This window comes from Otolemur garnettii, unplaced genomic scaffold (genome assembly GCF_000181295.1).
Source record: "Otolemur garnettii isolate 467f Iridium unplaced genomic scaffold, OtoGar3 scaffold00017, whole genome shotgun sequence".
Classification (NCBI taxonomy): Eukaryota; Metazoa; Chordata; class Mammalia; order Primates; family Galagidae; genus Otolemur; species Otolemur garnettii.
In genome coordinates, this window is record NW_003852412.1 from 6,590,642 (window position 1) to 6,610,831 (window position 20,190).

General features: G+C 43.5%; 1 protein-coding gene across 3 annotated transcripts in view; it reads left to right on the forward strand.

Annotated features, from left to right (window-relative positions):
- The window catches only part of MAP1B (microtubule associated protein 1B), a 103,253-nt gene extending 85,948 nt beyond the window's left edge, over positions 1-17,305 (forward strand). For 2 of the 3 annotated variants that reach the window (XM_003785898.3, XM_023510915.1), the window contains 3 exons: positions 1,983-8,466; positions 11,418-11,656; positions 12,837-17,305. In XM_003785898.3, coding sequence (XP_003785946.1) covers positions 1,983-8,466; positions 11,418-11,656; positions 12,837-12,992 — 6,879 coding nt within the window. In that variant the 3' untranslated portion in view covers positions 12,993-17,305. The remainder of the gene's footprint in view (positions 1-1,982; positions 8,467-11,417; positions 11,657-12,836) is intronic. The other variant, XM_023510914.1, reaches the window with a different exon arrangement.
- The last annotated feature ends 2,885 nt before the right edge of the window (positions 17,306-20,190 follow it).

A 20,190-nucleotide genomic window follows, 5' to 3' on the forward strand; every position in this document is an offset into this window, starting at 1 on the left:
AAAAAAAAAAAAAAAAACAAAAATAATTTTGGGGGTTTTTTTGCAGTTTTTGGCCGGGGCTGGGTTTGAACCTACCACCTCCAGCATATGGGGACAGTGCCCTACTCTTTTGAGTGCCCTACTACCCAAGGCTAGCAAATAATTTAAGCAAAAATTTCCTCCAAGGATGGTTGTCACTTACGTTCTTTAGTTCTTTAGTTCTTAGATTCCAAAATAGGAGTCGATTCTTATTCTTTTTATAGGATTATGAAGCTAAGTCAAAGGAAAACAGCAACATTGTATCATTTTGCTATTTTGTGACCCCACAAAACGTTATTCTCAGGACTAAAAGGCTAACAAAATAAAAGTGACTATTTTATCGCCATCTCATGTAGGAAATTCAGATGCTGTTAGTTATTCTCACACACAGACATAATAGTCGTGAACATTCAAGGAGTTACATGAGACAGAGGAAACTAATATTGGAAGACAGGAGTCCAGACCTGCTGGCACAGGGATGGACGGGCCAATGGCAACTTTGCTTTGTCCCATCATCATTTGCCGTCCAGGACACAGAGCCCTTGGCAGGTGAAACCCTGACCTGATGTATGAGCTTTAGTAAAGTAGAAAGAAGACTGGCATCATAAGGCATGATTCCTCTCACTCTGTGCTAGGCTAAGACCATGGAACATATGGCCATAATATGGGATGAGATAGAAAGCAATGTTTTTTTATTAAGCCACACTCTCTGGTTTGGTCCACATTTGCTTTTCCATATTCATCCTTGGGAAGTACTAAACATTGTGTTGAAAACCATTTGAGCCAAATTTGATCTTAGCCACTATGTGCCCTAAGAAGAATGAGAGCAGAAGAGAGCAGAATGGCCCCCCGTGGATTTGAACATGAGCAAGATGAGGAACGAATCTGGCTACCGTCTTGTATGGTTACTGAACCACTTTAATCATCACAGCTTCCGAGAACCCGCTGGGGGAATCACTCATGTTTTAAGCAATGTGTGTCGATGTCAGAACCAGTACTTTTTTGTAGTCATGGGTGACCCATAACCTCTTGTGTGCGTCGATGTCAGAACCAGTACTTTTTTGTAGTCATGGGTGACCCATAACCTCTTGTGTCTCATGGGGGATAAACCCTGCAAACTTTTTTCTTTTATACCTACCAAATTCTAAAAGGAGACAATAACAAGTGTACTTTTGTCTGAGTGCTTTTTATATGTCAAATTAGACTGTTTTGGCCAAGTCCAGTGAATTAAAAGGAAACATTTTGTATCATTGGTGAAATTCCCTGTGATAGTTTAATGTTTTTGTTTGTTTGTTTGTTTGTTTTGAGACAGAGTCTCATTCTGTCACCCTGACTTGAGTGCCATGGTGTCATAGCTCACAGCAACTTCAAACTCCTCGGCTCAAGTGACGCCCTTGTCTCAGCCTCCTGAGTAACTGGGACAACAGGCACCTGCCATGACACCTGGCTAGTTTTATCTATTTTGAGAAGTGACAGTGTCTTGCTTTTGCTCAGGCTGGTCTAGAACTCCCAAGCTGGGCCTCCCAGAGTGCTAGGAATACAGGTGTGAGACACTACACCCAGCCAATAGTTTAATATTTTATAAAGGGCATCTTTGTATGGCAAGTGCCCCAAGCATAATATCCAAAATATTTCATGACTGCTGTGGCAGCACCTATCATCCACATGGTCACTCGTCTTAGAACTAGAACAGAGTTCTGGAGTTCACCTGCTGAGTGAAATGGTGATGGGGTCCTGGTTGTGGCCGAGGGAGGAATGGGGACTCATGATAGAGGCTGTTCCCTTCCAGTGCAGAAATAATTCAGCATTTAAACAACCAGCATCACCAAGCAAGTGTGTCTCTGAAATTGGCCCTCTGTGTAGCCAGTGGTCCTATAATACATAGTAATAGACGGAGGTGATGGATCAGTAATTACAGTCACTTAAACCTTTTCATTCTTTCTTTTTTCCTTCTTTAAACCTAGATTGGAGAATTACTGAGCACGACCCACCCTGCCAACAAAGCCAGCTTAACCCTATTCTGTCCTGAAGAAGGGGACTGGAAGAACTCAAATCTTGACAGACACAATCTCCAAGACTTCATCAATATTAAACTCAATTCAGCTTCTATACTGCCAGAAATGGAAGGACTTTCTGAGTTTACTGAGTATCTCTCAGAATCAGTAGAAGTCCCATCTCCCTTTGACATCCTGGAACCTCCCACATCTGGAGGATTTCTAAAGCTCTCCAAGCCCTGCTGTTACATTTTTCCAGGCGGGAGGGGCGATTCTGCTTTGTTTGCAGTGAATGGATTCAATATGCTCATCAACGGAGGATCAGAGAGAAAATCCTGCTTCTGGAAGCTTATCCGACACTTGGACCGAGTGGACTCCATCCTGCTCACCCACATTGGGGACGACAATTTGCCTGGAATAAACAGCATGCTACAGCGGAAAATTGCAGAGCTCGAGGAAGAACAGTCCCAGGGCTCCACCACAAATAGTGACTGGATGAAAAACCTCATCTCCCCTGACCTAGGAGTTGTATTTCTCAATGTACCTGAAAATCTCAAAAATCCAGAGCCAAACATCAAGATGAAGAGAAGCTTAGAAGAAGCTTGCTTCACTCTCCAGTACCTGAACAAATTGTCCATGAAACCAGAACCTCTGTTTAGAAGTGTAAGCAATACCATTGAGCCTGTCATTCTGTTCCAAAAAATGGGAGTGGGTAAACTTGAGATGTACGTGCTTAATCCAGTCAAGACCAGTAAGGAAATGCAGTATTTTATGCAGCAGTGGACTGGCACCAGCAAAGACAAGGCTGAACTACTCCTGCCTAATGGTCAAGAAGTAGATATCCCAATTTCCTATTTAACTTCAGTCTCATCTTTGATTGTGTGGCATCCAGCAAACCCTGCAGAGAAAATCATCCGAGTCCTGTTTCCTGGAAACAGCACCCAATATAATATCCTGGAAGGGCTGGAAAAGCTCAAACATTTAGACTTCCTGAAGCAGCCGTTGGCCACCCAGAAGGATCTCACTGGCCAGGTGCCTACTTCTGCCACGAAACAGGTAAAACTGAAACAAAGGGCTGATAGTCGAGAAAGTCTAAAGCCAGCCACGAAACCACTTCCCAGCAAATCTGTGCGCAAGGAGTCTAAAGAAGAAAGCCCTGATGTCACAAAAGCTAATCATGTGGAAAAGCCACCCAAAGTTGAAAGCAAAGAAAAGGTAACAGTGAAAAAAGACAAGCCAGTAAAAACAGAGACCAAACCTCCAGTGACCGAAAAGGAGGCGCCCAGCAAAGATGAGCCATCTCCGGTGAAAGCTGAGGTGGCTGACAAGCAAGCCACAGATGTCAAGCCCAAAGTCACCAAGGAGAAGACAGTGAAAAAAGAAACAAAGGTAAAATCTGAAGAAAAGAAAGAGGAGAAGGAGAAGCCAAAGAAAGAAGTGGCTAAAAAGGAGGACAAAACCCCTGTCAAGAAGGAGGAAAAACCCAAAAAGGAAGAGGTAAAAAAGGAAGTAAAAAAAGAAATCAAGAAAGAAGAGAAGAAAGAATTGAAGAAAGAGGTTAAGAAAGAAACACCACTGAAAGAAGTTAAGAAGGACGTTAAGAAGGAGGAAAAGAAGGAAATTAAAAAGGAAGAAAAGGAGCCCAAAAAAGAAATTAAGAAAGTCACTAAAGACACAAAGAAATCTACTCCTCTACCTGAGGCAAAAAAACCAGCTGCAATAAAACCAAAAGTACCCAAGAAGGAAGAGTCTGTCAGGAAAGATTCTGTTGCTGCTGGAAAGCCAAAGGAGAAGGGAAAAATTAAAGTCATTAAGAAGGAAGGCAAGACAACAGAGGCTGCAGCTGCTGCTGTCGGCACCGCGGCTGCCACAGCTGCCACAGTAGCAGCAGCTGCAGTAGCGGCCACTGGCCCTGCCAAGGAACTCGAAGCTGAGAGATCCCTCATGTCATCTCCTGAGGATCTGACCAAGGACTTTGAAGAACTAAAAGCAGAAGAGGTTGATGTAACAAAGGACATCAAGCCTCAGTTGGAGCTAATTGAAGATGAAGAGAAACTGAAGGAAACCGAGCCAGTCGAAGCCTATGTCATCCAGAAGGAGACAGAAGTCATCAAAGGTTCTGCCGAGTCCCCCGATGAGGGCATCACTACCACGGAAGGGGAAGGAGAATGCGAACAAACCCCCGAGGAGTTGGAGCCAGTCGAGAAGCAGGGTGTGGATGACATCGAGAAATTTGAAGATGAAGGAGCTGGCTTTGAAGAATCCTCAGAGACCGGAGACTACGAAGAGAAGGCAGAGACTGAGGAGGCTGAGGAGCCAGAAGAGGACGGCGAAGAAAATGTGTGTGTGAGCACCTCCAAGCACAGCCTCACCGAGGACGAGGAGAGCGCAAAGGCTGAGGCAGATGTGCACATCAGGGAGAAGAGGGAGTCTGTGGCCAGTGGCGATGACCGTGCAGAAGAAGACATGGATGAGGCAGTTGAGAAGGGAGAAGCTGAACAATCTGAAGAGGAAGGGGAGGAGGAGGACAAAGCAGAGGATGCCAGAGAGGAAGAATATGAGCCTGAAAAAGCTGAAGCTGAGGACTATGTGATGGCTGTGGTTGACAAGGCCGCAGAGGCCAGTGGTGCTGACGGTCAGTATGGATTCCTTAGTACACCGGCCAAGCAAGTGGGAGCCCAGGCTCTTGGCCGAGAACCTGCATCTTCAATTCATGATGAGACTTTACCTGGAGGCTCAGAGAGTGAGGCCACTGCCTCCGATGAGGAGAATCGAGAAGACCAGCCAGAGGAGTTTACTGCCACATCTGGCTACACTCAGTCTACCATTGAGATATCCAGTGAGCCCACCCCAATGGATGAGATGTCTACTCCTCGAGACGTGATGAGTGATGAGACCAACAATGACGAGACGGAGTCCCCATCTCAGGAATTTGTAAACATCACCAAATATGAGTCTTCATTGTATTCTCAGGAATACTCCAAACCTGCTGTTACATCACTCAATGGCTTGTCCGAAGGGTCAAAAACAGATGCCACTGATGGCAAAGATTATAATGCTTCGGCCTCCACCATCTCTCCACCTTCGTCCATGGAAGAAGACAAATTCAGCAGATCTGCTCTACGTGATGCTTACTACTCTGAAGTGAAAGAGGTGAAAGCCAGTGCCATGTTGGAGATCAAAGATACCACCTCAGTAGTTTCAGATGAAAAACTTAGCCCACCCAAGAGCCCATCTCTGAGTCCATCTCCACCATCACCTGTAGAGAAAACCCCTTTGGGTGAACGCAGTGTGAACTTCTCTCTGATGCCCAATGAGATCAAGGTCTCCACAGAGGCAGAAGCAGTCTCAGTGTCCCCCGAGGTGACCCAAGAAGTAGTTGAAGAGCATTGTGCTAGTCCTGAGGATAAGACTCTGGAAGTAGTGTCCCCATCTCAGTCTGTGACTGGCAGTGCTGGCCACACACCTTACTACCAATCTCCCACCGATGAGAAATCCAGTCACCTCCCTACAGAAGTCATTGAAAAACCACCAGCACTTCCAGTGAGTTTTGAATTCAGTGATGCCAAAGATGAGAATGAAAGGGCTTCCATAAGCCCCATGGACGAACCTGTGCCTGACTCAGAGTCTCCTATTGAAAAAGTTTTGTCTCCTTTACGCAGCCCACCCCTAATTGGATCTGAGCCTGCATATGAAAGTTTTCTAAGTGCTGATGGCAAGACTTCTGGCAGATTTACTGAAGAAAAGAAAGGATTTCCAGACCAAATGAGACCAGTACCTGAAATGACTTCTGCTGGCCTTTACCAAGACAAACAGGAAGGGAAAAGCACAGATTTTATACCAATAAAGGAAGACTTTGGTCAAGAAAAGAAAACTGATGATGCTGAAGCCCTAAGTTCTCAACCAGCCCTGGCTTTGGATGAAAGGAAATTAGGAGATGTTTCTCCCACACAAATAGATGTCAGTCAGTTTGGCTCTTTTAAAGAAGACACCAAGATGTCTATTTCTGAAGGCACTGTCTCAGACAAGTCAGCTACTCCTGTTGATGAGGGTGTAGCAGAAGATACATACTCTCACATGGAGGGCGTGGCCTCAGTCTCCACAGCCTCAGTAGCCACAAGCTCATTTCCAGAACCAACAACAGATGACGTGTCTCCTTCTCTCCATGCTGAAGTTGGCTCCCCACATTCCACAGAAGTAGATGACTCCCTTTCAGTGTCTGTTGTGCAAACACCTACAACATTCCAGGAAACAGAAATGTCTCCATCTAAAGAAGAATGCCCAAGACCAATGTCAATTTCTCCACCAGACTTCTCCCCTAAAACTGCCAAATCCAGGACACCAGTTCAAGAGCACAGATCTGAACAGTCCTCGATGTCTATTGAATTTGGCCAAGAATCTCCTGAGCACTCCCTTGCTATGGATTTCAGTCGACAGTCTCCAGATCACCCTACAGTGGGTGCAGGTATGCTTCACATCACTGAAAATGGGCCAACCGAAGTGGACTACAGTCCTTCTGACATGCAGGACTCTAGTTTATCACACAAGATACCACCTATGGAGGAGCCGTCCTATACTCAAGATAATGATCTTTCTGAGCTCATCTCAGTGTCTCAGGTAGAGGCCTCCCCATCCACCTCTTCTGCTCACACCCCTTCTCAAATAGCTTCTCCTCTCCAAGAAGATACTCTATCTGATGTCGCTCCTCCCAGAGATATATCCTTATATGCCTCGCTCACCTCTGAAAAAGTGCAAAGTCTAGAAGGAGAAAAGCTTTCTCCAAAATCTGATATCTCTCCACTCACCCCACGGGAGTCCTCTCCTTTATATTCACCTAGTTTTTCAGATTCTACCTCTGCAGTCAAAGAGAACATAGCAGCTTCCCACACTTCCTCTTCTCCTCCAATAGATGCAGCCTCTGCAGAGCCCTATGGCTTCCGTGCCTCAATGTTATTTGATACAATGCAGCACCATCTAGCCTTGAATAGAGATCTGACCACATCTGGCTTGGAGAAAGACAGTGGAGGGAAAACACCTGGTGACTTTAGTTATGCTTATCAAAAGGCTGAGAAAACAACCAGGTCCCCAGATGAAGAAGACTACAACTATGAGTCTTATGAGAAAACTACCCGGCCCCCAGATGTGGGTGGCTATTACTATGAGAAGACAGAGAGAACCACAAAATCCCCAGGTGACAGTGACTACTCCTATGAGACCATTGAGAAAACCACCAAGACCCCTGAAGATGGTGGCTATGCCTATGAAATTATTGAGAAGACCACACGGCCCTTTGAAGAGGGTGGGTACTCATATGAGATAAGTGAGAAGACCACAAGGACCCCCACAGTGAGTGGTTACAGCTATGAAAAGACTGAGAGGTCTAGAAGGCTATTGGATGACATCAGCAATGGCTATGATGACTCTGAGGATGGAGGCCACACACTTGGGGACTCTAGCTACTCCTATGAGGCCACTGAGAAAATTGCCAGTTATCCTGAGTCTGAAAGTTACTCCTATGAGACATGTACAAAAACCACACGAAGCCCTGATACTTCCACATACTGTTATGAGACTACGGAGAAAATCACTAAAACCCCCCAGGCATCTACATATTCCTACGAGACTTCAGACCGAAGCTATAGTGTAGAAAAGAAGTCCCCCTCAGAAGCCCGCCAGGATGTTGACTTATGCCTTGTGTCCTCCTGTGAATATAAGCATCCCAAGACAGAGCTCTCCCCCTCTTTCATTAATCCCAATCCCCTCGAGTGGTTTGCCAGTGAAGAACCCACTGAAGAATCTGAAAAGCCCCTCACTCAAGCAGGGGGAGCCCCACCACCTCCAGGAGGAAAGCAACAGGGACGGCAGTGTGATGAGACCCCTCCCACCTCAGTCAGTGAGTCGGCCCCATCCCAGACTGACTCTGATGTGCCCCCGGAGACTGAAGAGTGCCCCTCCATCACAGCTGATGCCAACATCGACTCTGAAGATGAGTCAGAGACCATCCCCACAGACAAAACTGTCACATACAAACACATGGACCCACCTCCTGCCCCTATGCAAGACCGCAGTCCTTCTCCACGCCACCCTGATGTGTCCATGGTGGACCCAGAGGCCTTAGCCCTTGAGCAGAACCTAGGCAAAGCCCTGAAGAAAGACCTGAAAGAGAAGACCAAAACCAAAAAGCCAGGAACAAAGACCAAGTCATCTTCCCCTGTCAAGAAAAGTGATGGGAAGTCCAAGCCCTTGGCTGCTTCGCCCAAACCAGCAGGCTTGAAAGAATCCTCAGATAAAGTATCCAGAGTGGCTTCTCCTAAGAAGAAAGAATCTGTGGAGAAAGCAACGAAAACTACCACCACTCCTGAGGTCAAAGCTGCACGTGGGGAAGAGAAAGACAAGGAGACCAAGAACGCCGCCAATGCCTCCACATCCAAGTCGGTAAAGACAGCAGCTGCAGGTAGGCTGAGGAGGCTGGGTGTCCCAATAGAGGCCACGGTCATTTTACTTTTACTTGAAGCTTTCGTGTTTTCCTGTTTGAGTTTGTACTGGGAAGATGAGAGAGCACACACTCTCCTCTGCCCAGAGATACATATCTCAGCCCATTGTGGCCCCTAGGCTTGGGGGAAGCTCAGGGTATGGCTCGGGGCAGCTAGAACTCCTGGGTTTACATCATTTGGAGCATAACAACTGCAGCCCTGTTCTGAATTTTCAGAACTAGGGATGTGAGTTTCAAACTCTTCTAGAAGACTGGTTTCAACCATGTTGGTCCTAGAACCAAGGTGAGGTGACACAAACCAAGAGCTCCAAAGAGCCCAGGGAGAACCAGAGGTTCCTCAAATAATCCATCTTGTCACAGGATTGAGAGCCCTTTTCTTTCTTTCTCTTTCTTTCCTTCCTTCCTTCCTTCCTTCCTTCCTTCCTTCCTTCCTTCCATCCTTTCTTTCTTCTTTCCATAGAAAGAACAACAAGAAGCAACTCTGTTGCCTTAGGTAGAGTGCTGTGGTGTCATAGCTCATGGCAACCTCAAACTCTTAGGCTCAAGTGATTCTCTTGTCTCAGCCTCCCAAGTAGCTGGGACTACAGGCACCTACCACAATGCCTGACTACTTTTCTATTTTTAGTAGAGATGGGATCTCACTCTTGCTCAGTCTGGTCTCAAACTCCTGAGCTCAAGCAATGTACCTGCCTCAGCCTCCCAGAGTGCTGGGATTACAGGCGTGAGCCATCGTGCCCAATCTGAAGGCACTTTTCTTTTCCCACTCTTACCCCACAGCTTCGTTAGTAGATTCCAAATGCTATTTCAGATGGAAACTCCACTAGGCTAGAGCAGATATCCCTGACTTCTGATCACTCCTGTTTTGGTCCTCGTTCTCAGACTTACCGGGTTCTCAGCAATGACCGAGGTTTTTAGTGGAACTGCTCTTTGGCTGCATAACTTCATTTTGTTGCTTCAAATCCATTGCAAGTATTTGCATTCACACATCTTCTTTGCTTTATGTACTATTTAGGGATTTTCAATCACAGTTCACAAAGTAATTATAAGTTGACCCAAACATGTAAAGCAAAAACAAATAGTATTTCCCTGATTTGTTAGGGAAAATCTAGTAGATGAATCTTTAGGGCTCTCAAGTTCAGTGCATTTTAGACTCAGTTCTTATCAGATTGGGTCTTTTTACCTGCACGTAGAAAAAAAAATGGTGTTTTTTTTTTTTCATATTTAGAATGAATGGAAAACCACCAGGCAATTAACCTTTTGGCCTGAAACAGTGAACAACTGTCCAGCCCTTAGGAGAAAAATTGAGATAAAAACCAACTGAAATTTGCTACCAAATTTGCCATGATATACAGCCCAGACAATTAATTTTTAAAAAACCTTTTTTGGACATTTCAAGAAATACTTCATAGGCAAAGTTATAAAGAAAGATGAGTTACTTTTCATTTACTTTGAAGATGCTTTTAGATTTCTAGAAAGGGAAAATTGTGCTGTTAATCGATGTTTAAAATAAAATTTGGGTCGATTTTTGGCAATTCCTTCAGTTGGTGCTACTGCGAATGATGTTTGGTGTTGATGGTGGTGTTTAGTGTATAAGGGGAAATGGCAGACACGTTTAAGTATTAGAAGAACTGTAACTCATAATCTTCTATTACAAATCAGAATTCTTTAAGGGGCCCCCAAATGGGTATTTTGAAGGTTTTCAGCTTAGATTCATTAATCCATTCACAGGATGAATTTGTTCAAATATCAGTTTGGCCAATTCTCACCACTCCCCTCTACCCCTAAAAATAAAACTGGACAGTTGAGAGAATTCACTGGTGGCTTTGACTTGGGATGATAGTCTTTAAACATATTATGGAGAAGGACAATGGCTTTACTGCAGTGATTGCAAACCAGCTGCACATTAGAATCACCTGGGGTGATTTAAAAGCTAATGGTACCCAGGCCCCAGGCTTAACCTAATTAAGTCAGATGCTAGAGGATGAGCCTGGGCATCAGTATTTGATATCTGAAGGGATTCTAATCATGCAGAAAGGGTAAGGAACCACTTGCTTAGAAAGCTAGGTCTATTAATGTTTCAAAAACTTTACCTTCTAACTGGAACAAGCTGGGAAGTCAGCTCACCAAACAAGGGGCAAGGAAACTTTTGGGTTAATCTGAATCTTTACTTTTCTCAGGACTTTCCGATTCGACTGGGAATTTTGGCTGCGGGATGCCCTTTCCCCAGGCTGCTGTGTCCTGGTTGGTTAGGGACAGTCTAGTCTTTCTGAACCTTCCTTTGTGGAAGTTTGGTATCCAGCCTTCTTTAGAGAGTTGTCTCACTTTTTGAACTGCTGTGCTGAGGAGAGAACACAATGTTTTGTTAACTGATGAATGAGGTTGGAGTAAATGCTGAGGGTTTTGAAAATCATGGTGTTAAGACTAAAACCATTTATTAGGTCCAGTGTCAGGGTCTGATAGTCAATTGTGGACAAAAAGTTGCTATCAAATGAAACCCCAAAGTGGGTTACGGTATCACTTATCTATGGTTTGCCAAATGCAGGTGCTTTCTTTTGACTTTTAAAATACGTTCCTTAGATCACTTATCCAAGTAAGATCCTAATTAGTACATCTAAAGTGTACTGTATCTCGTTCCATCTTCTGCAAAGGCCTTGAAATGCTTCTTACTCCCTAAAGGGCTGTCCACAAAGGGAAACCATCCCTTATTCATTTCTCCTATTAATATGGTAATGCTGTATTTTCTCAGATTGTAAGCATTAAACACCCTCTATAAATTACCAGAAAGATGGAATTGCTGTCACTTCTTTGCGTGTCCCAGAGGATGTCCTTGTGGATGAGTAGGGAAAAGGTGTACTGGGTGTGTGGGCCTCTTCACCTTGCTGTGACCCTTGCTCTGCCTTTATTTACCACAGGATCAGGAACCACCAAGACAGTCAAGCCTTCAGCTGTGCCTCCAGGCCTCCCTGTGTATCTGGACCTGTGCTATATTCCTAACCACAGCAATAGTAAGAATGTGGATGTTGAATTTTTCAAGAGAGTGAGGTCTTCCTACTACGTGGTGAGTGGGAATGACCCAGCTGCTGAGGAGCCCAGCCGGGCTGTCCTGGATGCCTTGTTGGAAGGGAAGGCTCAGTGGGGCAGCAACATGCAGGTAAGAGCTGCCCCGTGATGTCTCAGTGCAGACTGAGCTGTGTCCCGGGGCAAAGGGAAGGAACTGTGTTGAAAGATGCACGATGATCATATGTCTACAGGAGGTGCCTCATGAGTCTGTTATATGCGAAATATCCTGAGGACAAAGTGGGTTTAACACACAGAAGATAGTCTAAAGTAGTATTCTTGGCTCCACCAGCATCCGTGGCCTTGGAGGAAAGTCACTTCACCTGAGGCATTATTCATTTATCTGCAAAATGGGCCCAACGTTCATTGCCCTTCCCCACAACATGACAAGAGTACTGTGTGTGAATCAAAGTGGTCATATTTCTATGTGAAAACTGCTAAAAACTTGTCTTTTACTCCTTTGTGTTTTACAAGGAAACCAAAGCTGGGGACATAGCCATTTAGAAAATCGACTCTTTGCGTGACATTCCACAGGAGGAAAAAACAGCCCCTAACAGGACACTCCCAACTCCCAAATAGCATGTTTGGCCATAAACCACCCCTTATTGATTTGGCGGTGATCTTTGCTCACCCAAGTTTCATTTGTGATTCTATGTAGAATCACCTGGTAAACTCTGCTTGCGTCAGATTAAATAGAATTAGTTGTTATTTAATCATAATCGTATGAAATACTGGATGGAATTTTTACTATTCAGGTCGGGTCTCTCTATCCCACTCCTCCGTCCCCATCCACACACAGGAATTAAAGAGACACATCTTTGTTGTGAGGATAGAATGTTAGTTATACAGCATGACTAGGCTGCTGAAAGCTTTGGGTACAATAGTGACTAAAACTCCTTGGCTTAAATATGCAATATATTTTGTGCAAAACTTCACAGTGGTGTTAATGAAAACATGAGAAACTCCACCTTAACAGAAGCACTTCTTCTCTTAACCTAAACAACTGAAAAACTGAAAATGAACACAGATGAACTAAAGACAGGTCATTAGTTGGCTTTTGGTTCCAGTTTCCAACTTCTCTTAAGAAAAAAATGCTTTTCTTTGCAGCTTTATTGGAAAATACAAATTGAAAAATCCTTTGCACTTCCTGAGGAAAACAGAAACTTTTCCTTTTATTTCCCTTCTTCTGCTAATGGTCTAACGTAAATCTTGTTCTATTTTCTCATCTGGTTTCTCTGTCTGCCCTTACACAGCTATGTTTTTTCTCCCTGCAGGTGACACTGATCCCAACTCATGACTCAGAAGTGATGAGGGAATGGTACCAGGAGACCCATGAGAAGCAGCAAGACCTCAACATCATGGTTCTAGCCAGCAGCAGCACCGTGGTTATGCAAGATGAATCCTTCCCTGCATGCAAGATTGAACTGTAAAGACCAAGGCCAGCACACCACAGGATCTGAACTTTGTTTCCAGAGATTCTTCAATTTGAAACCGCCTTTTCTAAAAAGTCAATTCATTCAATTAAGTCGCTGAACAATTACCTGCCAAATGCTATACTTTGTCATGGTGATGCCAGTCACTAATATTTCTCAGTTTTTGCTGATTGCTAAGGGAAGTAACAGTATTCCCACAATAGGGTTCAAGTTACTGCAAAATTACCTACCCCAGTTCATCTCTGCTGAATATTTGGAAACCATGCACTAGCAAACCCAACTGACTTCTGCTAGGTAGAGGCATTTGTCTTAGAGAGAACAAGAGAGTGAGAGAGAGCGAGAGTGAGAGAGAGCCAGAGCACAAAGAGAACGCAAGAGGGAAAGAGAGAGGGGGAGAAAGAATGAGAAAGAAAAAGAATGCAAGAGAAGGAGATGTAATGACAGAGAGTTCTGGTGAGATACCAGAGAGAAAAAGAGAGAGCAGGGTGGGGTAAGGAGGAGAAAATAAGCAACAGTTAGGCCTGCATTTTCCCAGGCAGTAGGCATTCTGTCGTCTACATAGGCAAAGTTTTCCCATTTTTGTCAGTCTAAGGGTCTTCATTCTCTAAAAAAAGTTGGCTGGAAGAGAACAAAAAAGAACAAAACTTGTTCTGAGGGCGTACGAGATTTTCACATCTTACGTGAGCTCCTTCAGTTTGAAGGCTGCACACTGACATAGGGTAGTGAGTGTAGACTGGACGTACAAGTGGTTTGAGCCCCATTCAGAACTCTCAGACTCTAAACACACAAGTAGATTGATCTAAGGCATGCTCCCAGCACTGTCCACCCTCTTAGTCCACTCTGAGTCAATTAACTTGCATGCAGCAACACCCAAGTCCACTCCAATTAACTGAAGCAAATACCAAAGCAGTTGGGAGTACATATGGTAGACAATTTGCCTTAGGAAGTGACTTGAATGTACAAAGATACTTGATGCACTTATTTTTTAACGTGAGACAGCAAGTTTATAAAACATCCATATATGATTATAGATACTTAAAGGAGCACGTGTGTGCGGGCACATGGGGGTACTAGAAGCTGATCTGATTGGTCCAGCAGTTTGATGTGGAGTCACGTGTGCTGAGTCTCACTTCAGTGCACCTGTGTCCCCTCAGCCAAACCAGTTGCGCCTTTCATAGCTTCTTTACTACTGCAAGTTCAAGATTGGAATGGCTTCTATGATCAGAACTGGGAAAATAGTGAATCTTTATGGTGGAAGAGGTTCTCAGCGAGTGTACAGTATTTACCTTCCTTTGTCGTACATTGGCTTTTTAAATTTTCCATTAATTTCAACACAATTATGGGAACAAGTGTACAGAAGAATTTTTTTTTTTTAGATATGTGAGAACTTTTCATAGATGAACTTTTTAACAAATGTTTTCATTTACAGGAAATAGCAAAGAAAATTTTCAAGTGATAGTCTTTTTTTTTTTTCAAGTGTTTCGTAAGACAAAAATTGAATAATGTTTTTTGAAGTTCCAGCAAGATTGAAGTCTGATATTGCAGTAATAATATTTATTAAAAACCCATAACTACCAGGAATAATGAATGATACCTCCCACCCCTCGATTCCCATAACATAAAAATCTGAGTATGTGCTGTTGAGAGTGGGGGAGAACGGCCTGGAAGGCTACTTTTCAGGGCCTCTACAAGTACTTCACCCAGTGGTATCCTACATACTTCTGTCAAGATCTTCAACCATGAGGTAACAACCAAGTTCAAAGAACTCTAGCACGCATTTGCTTTGGAATTTTCTTTTCTGGAAAAAAAAAAAAATGAAACAACACATTGAAAACAAATGAATTCCCAACTCCTACCGTTCATCATACAGAGTTCAGAGGTAATTCCATTATCGTCACCATTGAACTATGAACCTGGGAAGCCAGATCATGGTTAAAACTGATATCAAGTTTCAAGTTGCAGATTGATGCACCCAGGGTTCAGATGTGGCAAACTTCTCAGTGACAGCCGTGCTGTGTTCTGTCACTTCACGTTTCCTACAGACTCTGAGATCTACGGAGTAGAGAACAATGACCTCATTTTATTTTCTATGTTAGTTATTTATTTCAAAATTAACATTTTAGTTTATTTTTGTCTGATAAGTGTACGTTTTGCACTGCTAACTGCTATGAGAGTTTAAACAATGCTTCTTCGGGGGTCCCTTCACGGAGGACCTATGCAGTCTACTTAATGCTGTGAACTACATTTTTCAAATGTTTAATTTTTTAAAGAAAATTAATATTCTATTTTTGTTAGGCTTCTCTAGAATTACAGCTTTTATTTATTACCCTACTTCTTTTAAGTCCTTAACAGCAACACATTAAGGGTACAAAAAATGAACGCATGATGGAAGTCATTGTGACGAGAAAGGATTTCACTGAGTATAAACTCACCTGCTTCAAACAGGTGACAAGCTAAGCTACTCAAGATGATTATTTAACGGTTAGCTATTTACGTCGACTTGGTCTACATTACGCATGGGAAGAAAAACGGATTTCTAGCCTTTTTGCCAAAATCCAGGCCTCTGGTTGATTTTTCTTTGATAGAAGATGGAGTTATTTTTTGATTTCCCAAATTTAAATTTATTTAACATGTACATTATTTTGCTTTAGGAAATATAAATATTTTGGGAGAAATATAGCCAGTTTTCAGTTGTAACCACTCTACCCCACTCCCTTTTTTCTTTCTTTTTTTTTTTTCTGCTATGGGATTTAATGGGAAAAGTATATAGAAACTGTCACTAGTCAGCTGGCTCTTTTTCCTATGAAATCTATCAGTAGCTTTCTCCATCCATTGTTCTCAGTGATGACCACAGAACCTGAGCATACCCGGAAAACCAACATCTGCACTACAGGTTGCTCTTGTCCTTCCAGACACCTTTTCTACCTGTGTGACTAACCTAATTTTGCTAGTTCCATGAATACACAATTAGTTTAGTAACAGCCATCACAATGTACCATGTACATTCATGGTGAGAGCTGAAGATCGACACAGACTTCTAGGAACTTCATTCATACTGATTACTTAATCCAAACGTCTAGATTGAATATGGGAGTGGAAAGAATTTACACTCTGTTTCAATGATGGGATTCCATCGAGATAGCACTCATGATCATGACCTTTTTGGTAGTATTCGTAAACAAAATTCTGCAGAGACTAAATGTTAGAGATGATCCTCCATTTTCAATTTTAACTAATTCTATCTCCTTTCACCCAACCCCTGTGCATGCTTTCTCAGTCTTGTAGTGGGACTGGATACAAGGACTGACTCCCCTGCCCCTTAAACACCATTTTCCATGGAGTTCAAAAAAAAAAATTTTTTTTTCTTAACTTTACATATTATAGTGAATGGTTTCCCCAGTGTATATGAATGTTTTAAGTGTCTCCAATAGCTTATGCAGTCCAGGAGCTTTCCAATACTCATTTGATAAGATTTAATCATTTGCTAATGGAAATTTTACCGCCTTCCATTGTCCATCTTTTACCAAATTTCAGCTCTCAGGAGCTGCTCTACAATTCTGAAATTGCTTTTCTTGCCTCTCATTAGTCACCTGTCACAGGAGGTTCCTGCTCAGTAATGATATTGTGAATTAGGATAATAATATATATATATTTTTCTTTTTGGTGCTTCAGAATTAGAAGAAAAGATCCTGTTTCCATTTGAAAGAAACTGTAAGCTTTTGTCCTTTAACCAACTGAACAACACACCAAAAGCAGCCTAGGGATGAGCATTTCTTTGAGAGCAATTAGGTTATTCACCTGGTATTAAAACTGCTATTTAAAAATTCTGTGACTTTATGAAGTTAATTTAAAAGGCAGCATCGAAAACTGAAAAGGAAGGGAAAAAGTAGCTTCTCCGCACTTGTGCGATGCTCCCCAAAACAGGAGCCACGGAGAAGAGGCGTCGGGACCGGGCTGCCCTTTCCGGGAACACCACGTGGCAGGCAGTTTGCTGCATGCAGCCCCTCTCTCCAGCCCTGGAGAGAAGCGGTCTTGAGCCCGGCCGAGAAGCACTTCACACTCCTCTCTCTTGTTCTGAATGGTGTTTGTGTCAGTCTGCAGCTGTGTATGGTATTATGTCTTATAATCCTGCATCACTTCTATCCTATCCAGTCATATCTAATGTAGAAAATTAGTTTCCAGTGAAAGTAATATGTAGTGCTTTTATGATATTTGTGTGCAATATCCCCTCTTCCATTGAGGATATTTGATGTAAAGGAAAAAAAAAAAACTCAGTTCCACAATAAAATACAAAAGTGGCAAAAGTTCAAGTGTGTGCTGCGCTGTCTTTAGCTTCCTGCTCCTGGTTGGGCTCACGCGGCGCTGGGCTCTGCCACCCCATGCCAGCCCCAGCCGGCCGTGGTGCTTGTGTTCTCAGGGGGGCTCCCTGGCTTTTGGCAAACAGCCAGGAGGGTTTTGCTATTGACTTTTGTAATTGCTGCCTCATTATCATCTATAACCAAGCCCTAGAGGATGTTAAGGTCTGAGGACGGAAACTGGGAAGGGAAGAAAAAGAACAATTAAAAAGAGCATTAAGATTCCTTAAAAAGAAAAGAAGAAAAAGTAAATGCACGGGGTGGTTGAAGAAGGATATGTGGAGAGTTTCCTGAGCAAACCACAAAGAAATTCCCAACCAGATTTTAATCCTGGCTCTGCCACACCTGCTGAGTGACCTCAGTCACTTAACCTGCCTGAAGTTCCTTTTCCTAACTGAAAAATAAGAGAGTTTGAGAATGGTCAAGTTTGGTGGTTCGTTCCAAGTGTGACATTCTAGTGCTCTATGAAGCTGCCACACTTGGTGATTATCTCAGTGTCTTACCTTTCCCTCTGTTTCTTCTTCTTATTACAGAATACACTCTATTGAATTAACATAATATGTGTGGATTTGCCTCATACCCAGGAACCAAAAATTGTTTTGGAAAAATAATTATAACAACAACCAAAAAAAAAAAAAAAATACCTAAAGGAGGAGGATTTCCCTTTTGTCATTCAAATTATTTCTGTAGCTTTACCCAGTACCTGGTAGTGGGTTACATTAAGGGATTCAAATGGGAACACAACAGGTAACTGCTGCCCTGACAGGGGAGTCAGGCCAGCAAAGGAGCAATGACATTACATTGTGACAAGGGCTCCCAAAATTCAAAAGTGAGTTTAAGTGACCACAGGGAAAGCACCAGAGTGATGTCTAAGCAGAGCCCTGGTGTGTGTGTGTGACTATGTGTGCTGGACAGGAAGAAATTCCAGGCAGCAGCAAGAGAGCAGGACTAGCCTGTGTTGGGAACCCAGGTTTCTCGGAATGGCAGCCACAGAAAACATGCCCACTGGGTGCTCCGTAGAGACCGCCAGTACCTGCCTGTCTGCAGAGGGGGCCTCTTAGCCTCAAAAGGCCGTGGCAGCCTGCCCTAAGTTTTGGTGTGAAGTGTGCAGCCTCTAAACCATGGGGCTGCACTGATCAATCCTATTGGAAATCACTATTTGCTAAGGGGGATTTGGAAATCCCTCCAGAAATCAAAGCGTTAAGCAGGTGAGAACTGAGGATGGGAAATCACCACTCGTGGATGTTAATCATGTATCAGGCTAAAATTAAATAGTTAAGTGTGTTTTCTATTCTACTGCCAAATTGTTCAGTTTTAGGAAGTTTTCCCACTGGCCTGAAGCTAGCATGGCCCACTATCCTGCTTTGACCTGGACTGCCCTGATTTCAGCATTGAAAGTCCTGTGTCCCAGGAAACCCCTGCGTCCTGGGAACCACTACCTGCACCCTGCCCTGTTGCTTATATCCCAGTCCCTCCCAATCAACCATGGGGAGGAGTTAGAAGTAGCTTTTCTTCAGTTTCTTTTTTCCTATCTTCCAGGTAAATCAACAAAGGTCTCCTGAGGTCCTGGGATCATAGTTTCTCCCTCTTTCTAATTGTACTGCTCCCTCTGGATGCTTTCCTGTATCCCTATGATGTTCTTTAAACACACTCCTCACTCATGAGTAATTCTCTATCACCATTTCCTCTTTGATCTCACATGTTATAGAAATTCACTGGAGCTACGTATGCAGTTTTGGTCACATTGTCCTTTAATACGAGCAGTTGTGAGAGATTCTCTGTGCGTTACTGGAAGTGTCTTCATGGATGATGGAACAGTGCTTCTGACCCCTGATTCATAGGGAGATCTCTCTGTAAACCAACAGAGCTCTATTTCGTGGCTCAGACTGTCCCCACTAAAACCAGAAATGCATGCTACTTTTTTTGTTTGTTTGAGACAGAGTCTCACTCTGTCGCCCTGGATGGAGTGCCATGGTGTCATCATAGCTTACAGTAACTTCAAACTCTTGGGCTCAAGCAATCTTCTTGCCTCAGCTTTTCTTTTAGCAGAGACAGGGGTCTTGCTCTTGCTCAGGCTGGTCTTGAACTCCTGAGCTGAAGCAATTCACCTATCTCAGCCTCCCAGAGTGCTAGGATTACAGGCATGAGCCACGGTGCCCAGCCTAGAAATGCATGCTACTTTAGTGCAGTCTTAAGGATTCAAATGCCACGTGGTAAACTGATGCTGATGACTTTTACAGTTGAAGTCTGTATCTCTCCTCTTATTTCTAAGCTCATATATCCAGGTGTCTATTAAGATCTCCCTTCAGATGTCCAACAGGGGTCTTTAAAACACCCCAATCAAATTTAACATGTTCCCAAAACCTTGATCTCACCTTCCAAACTGTTTATCCTCCAAGGTTTTTTTATCTTAGTAAATAGAAAATAATTCTTGTTGCTTATGTCAGACATCTTGGCCTGTCCGCAGGTCTGCTGCTGGCTGGCAAATCCTGCTGGCTTGACCTGCAAAATGCATCACCGACTCCTCCCCACATTCACTGTTATTACCCTTGTGCGAGTCAGTCCTTCCTGTTCTGGATTATTATAGTAGCCTCCTAACAGACCTTCCTGTTTCCTACCTTTGCTCTCCTAGTTTTTTCTCCATGTAACAATTGCAGTCAAGTCATCCTTTCAAAATGCTAGGTCAGGGCGGCACCTGTGGCTCAAAGGAGTAGGGCACCGGCCCCATATGCTGGAGGTGGCAGGTTCAAACCCAGCCCCAGCCAAAAAAAAAAAAATTCAAAACGCTAGGTCAGATCATGCCACCCATGCTCAAAACCTTCAGATAGGTTCTCAGGGAA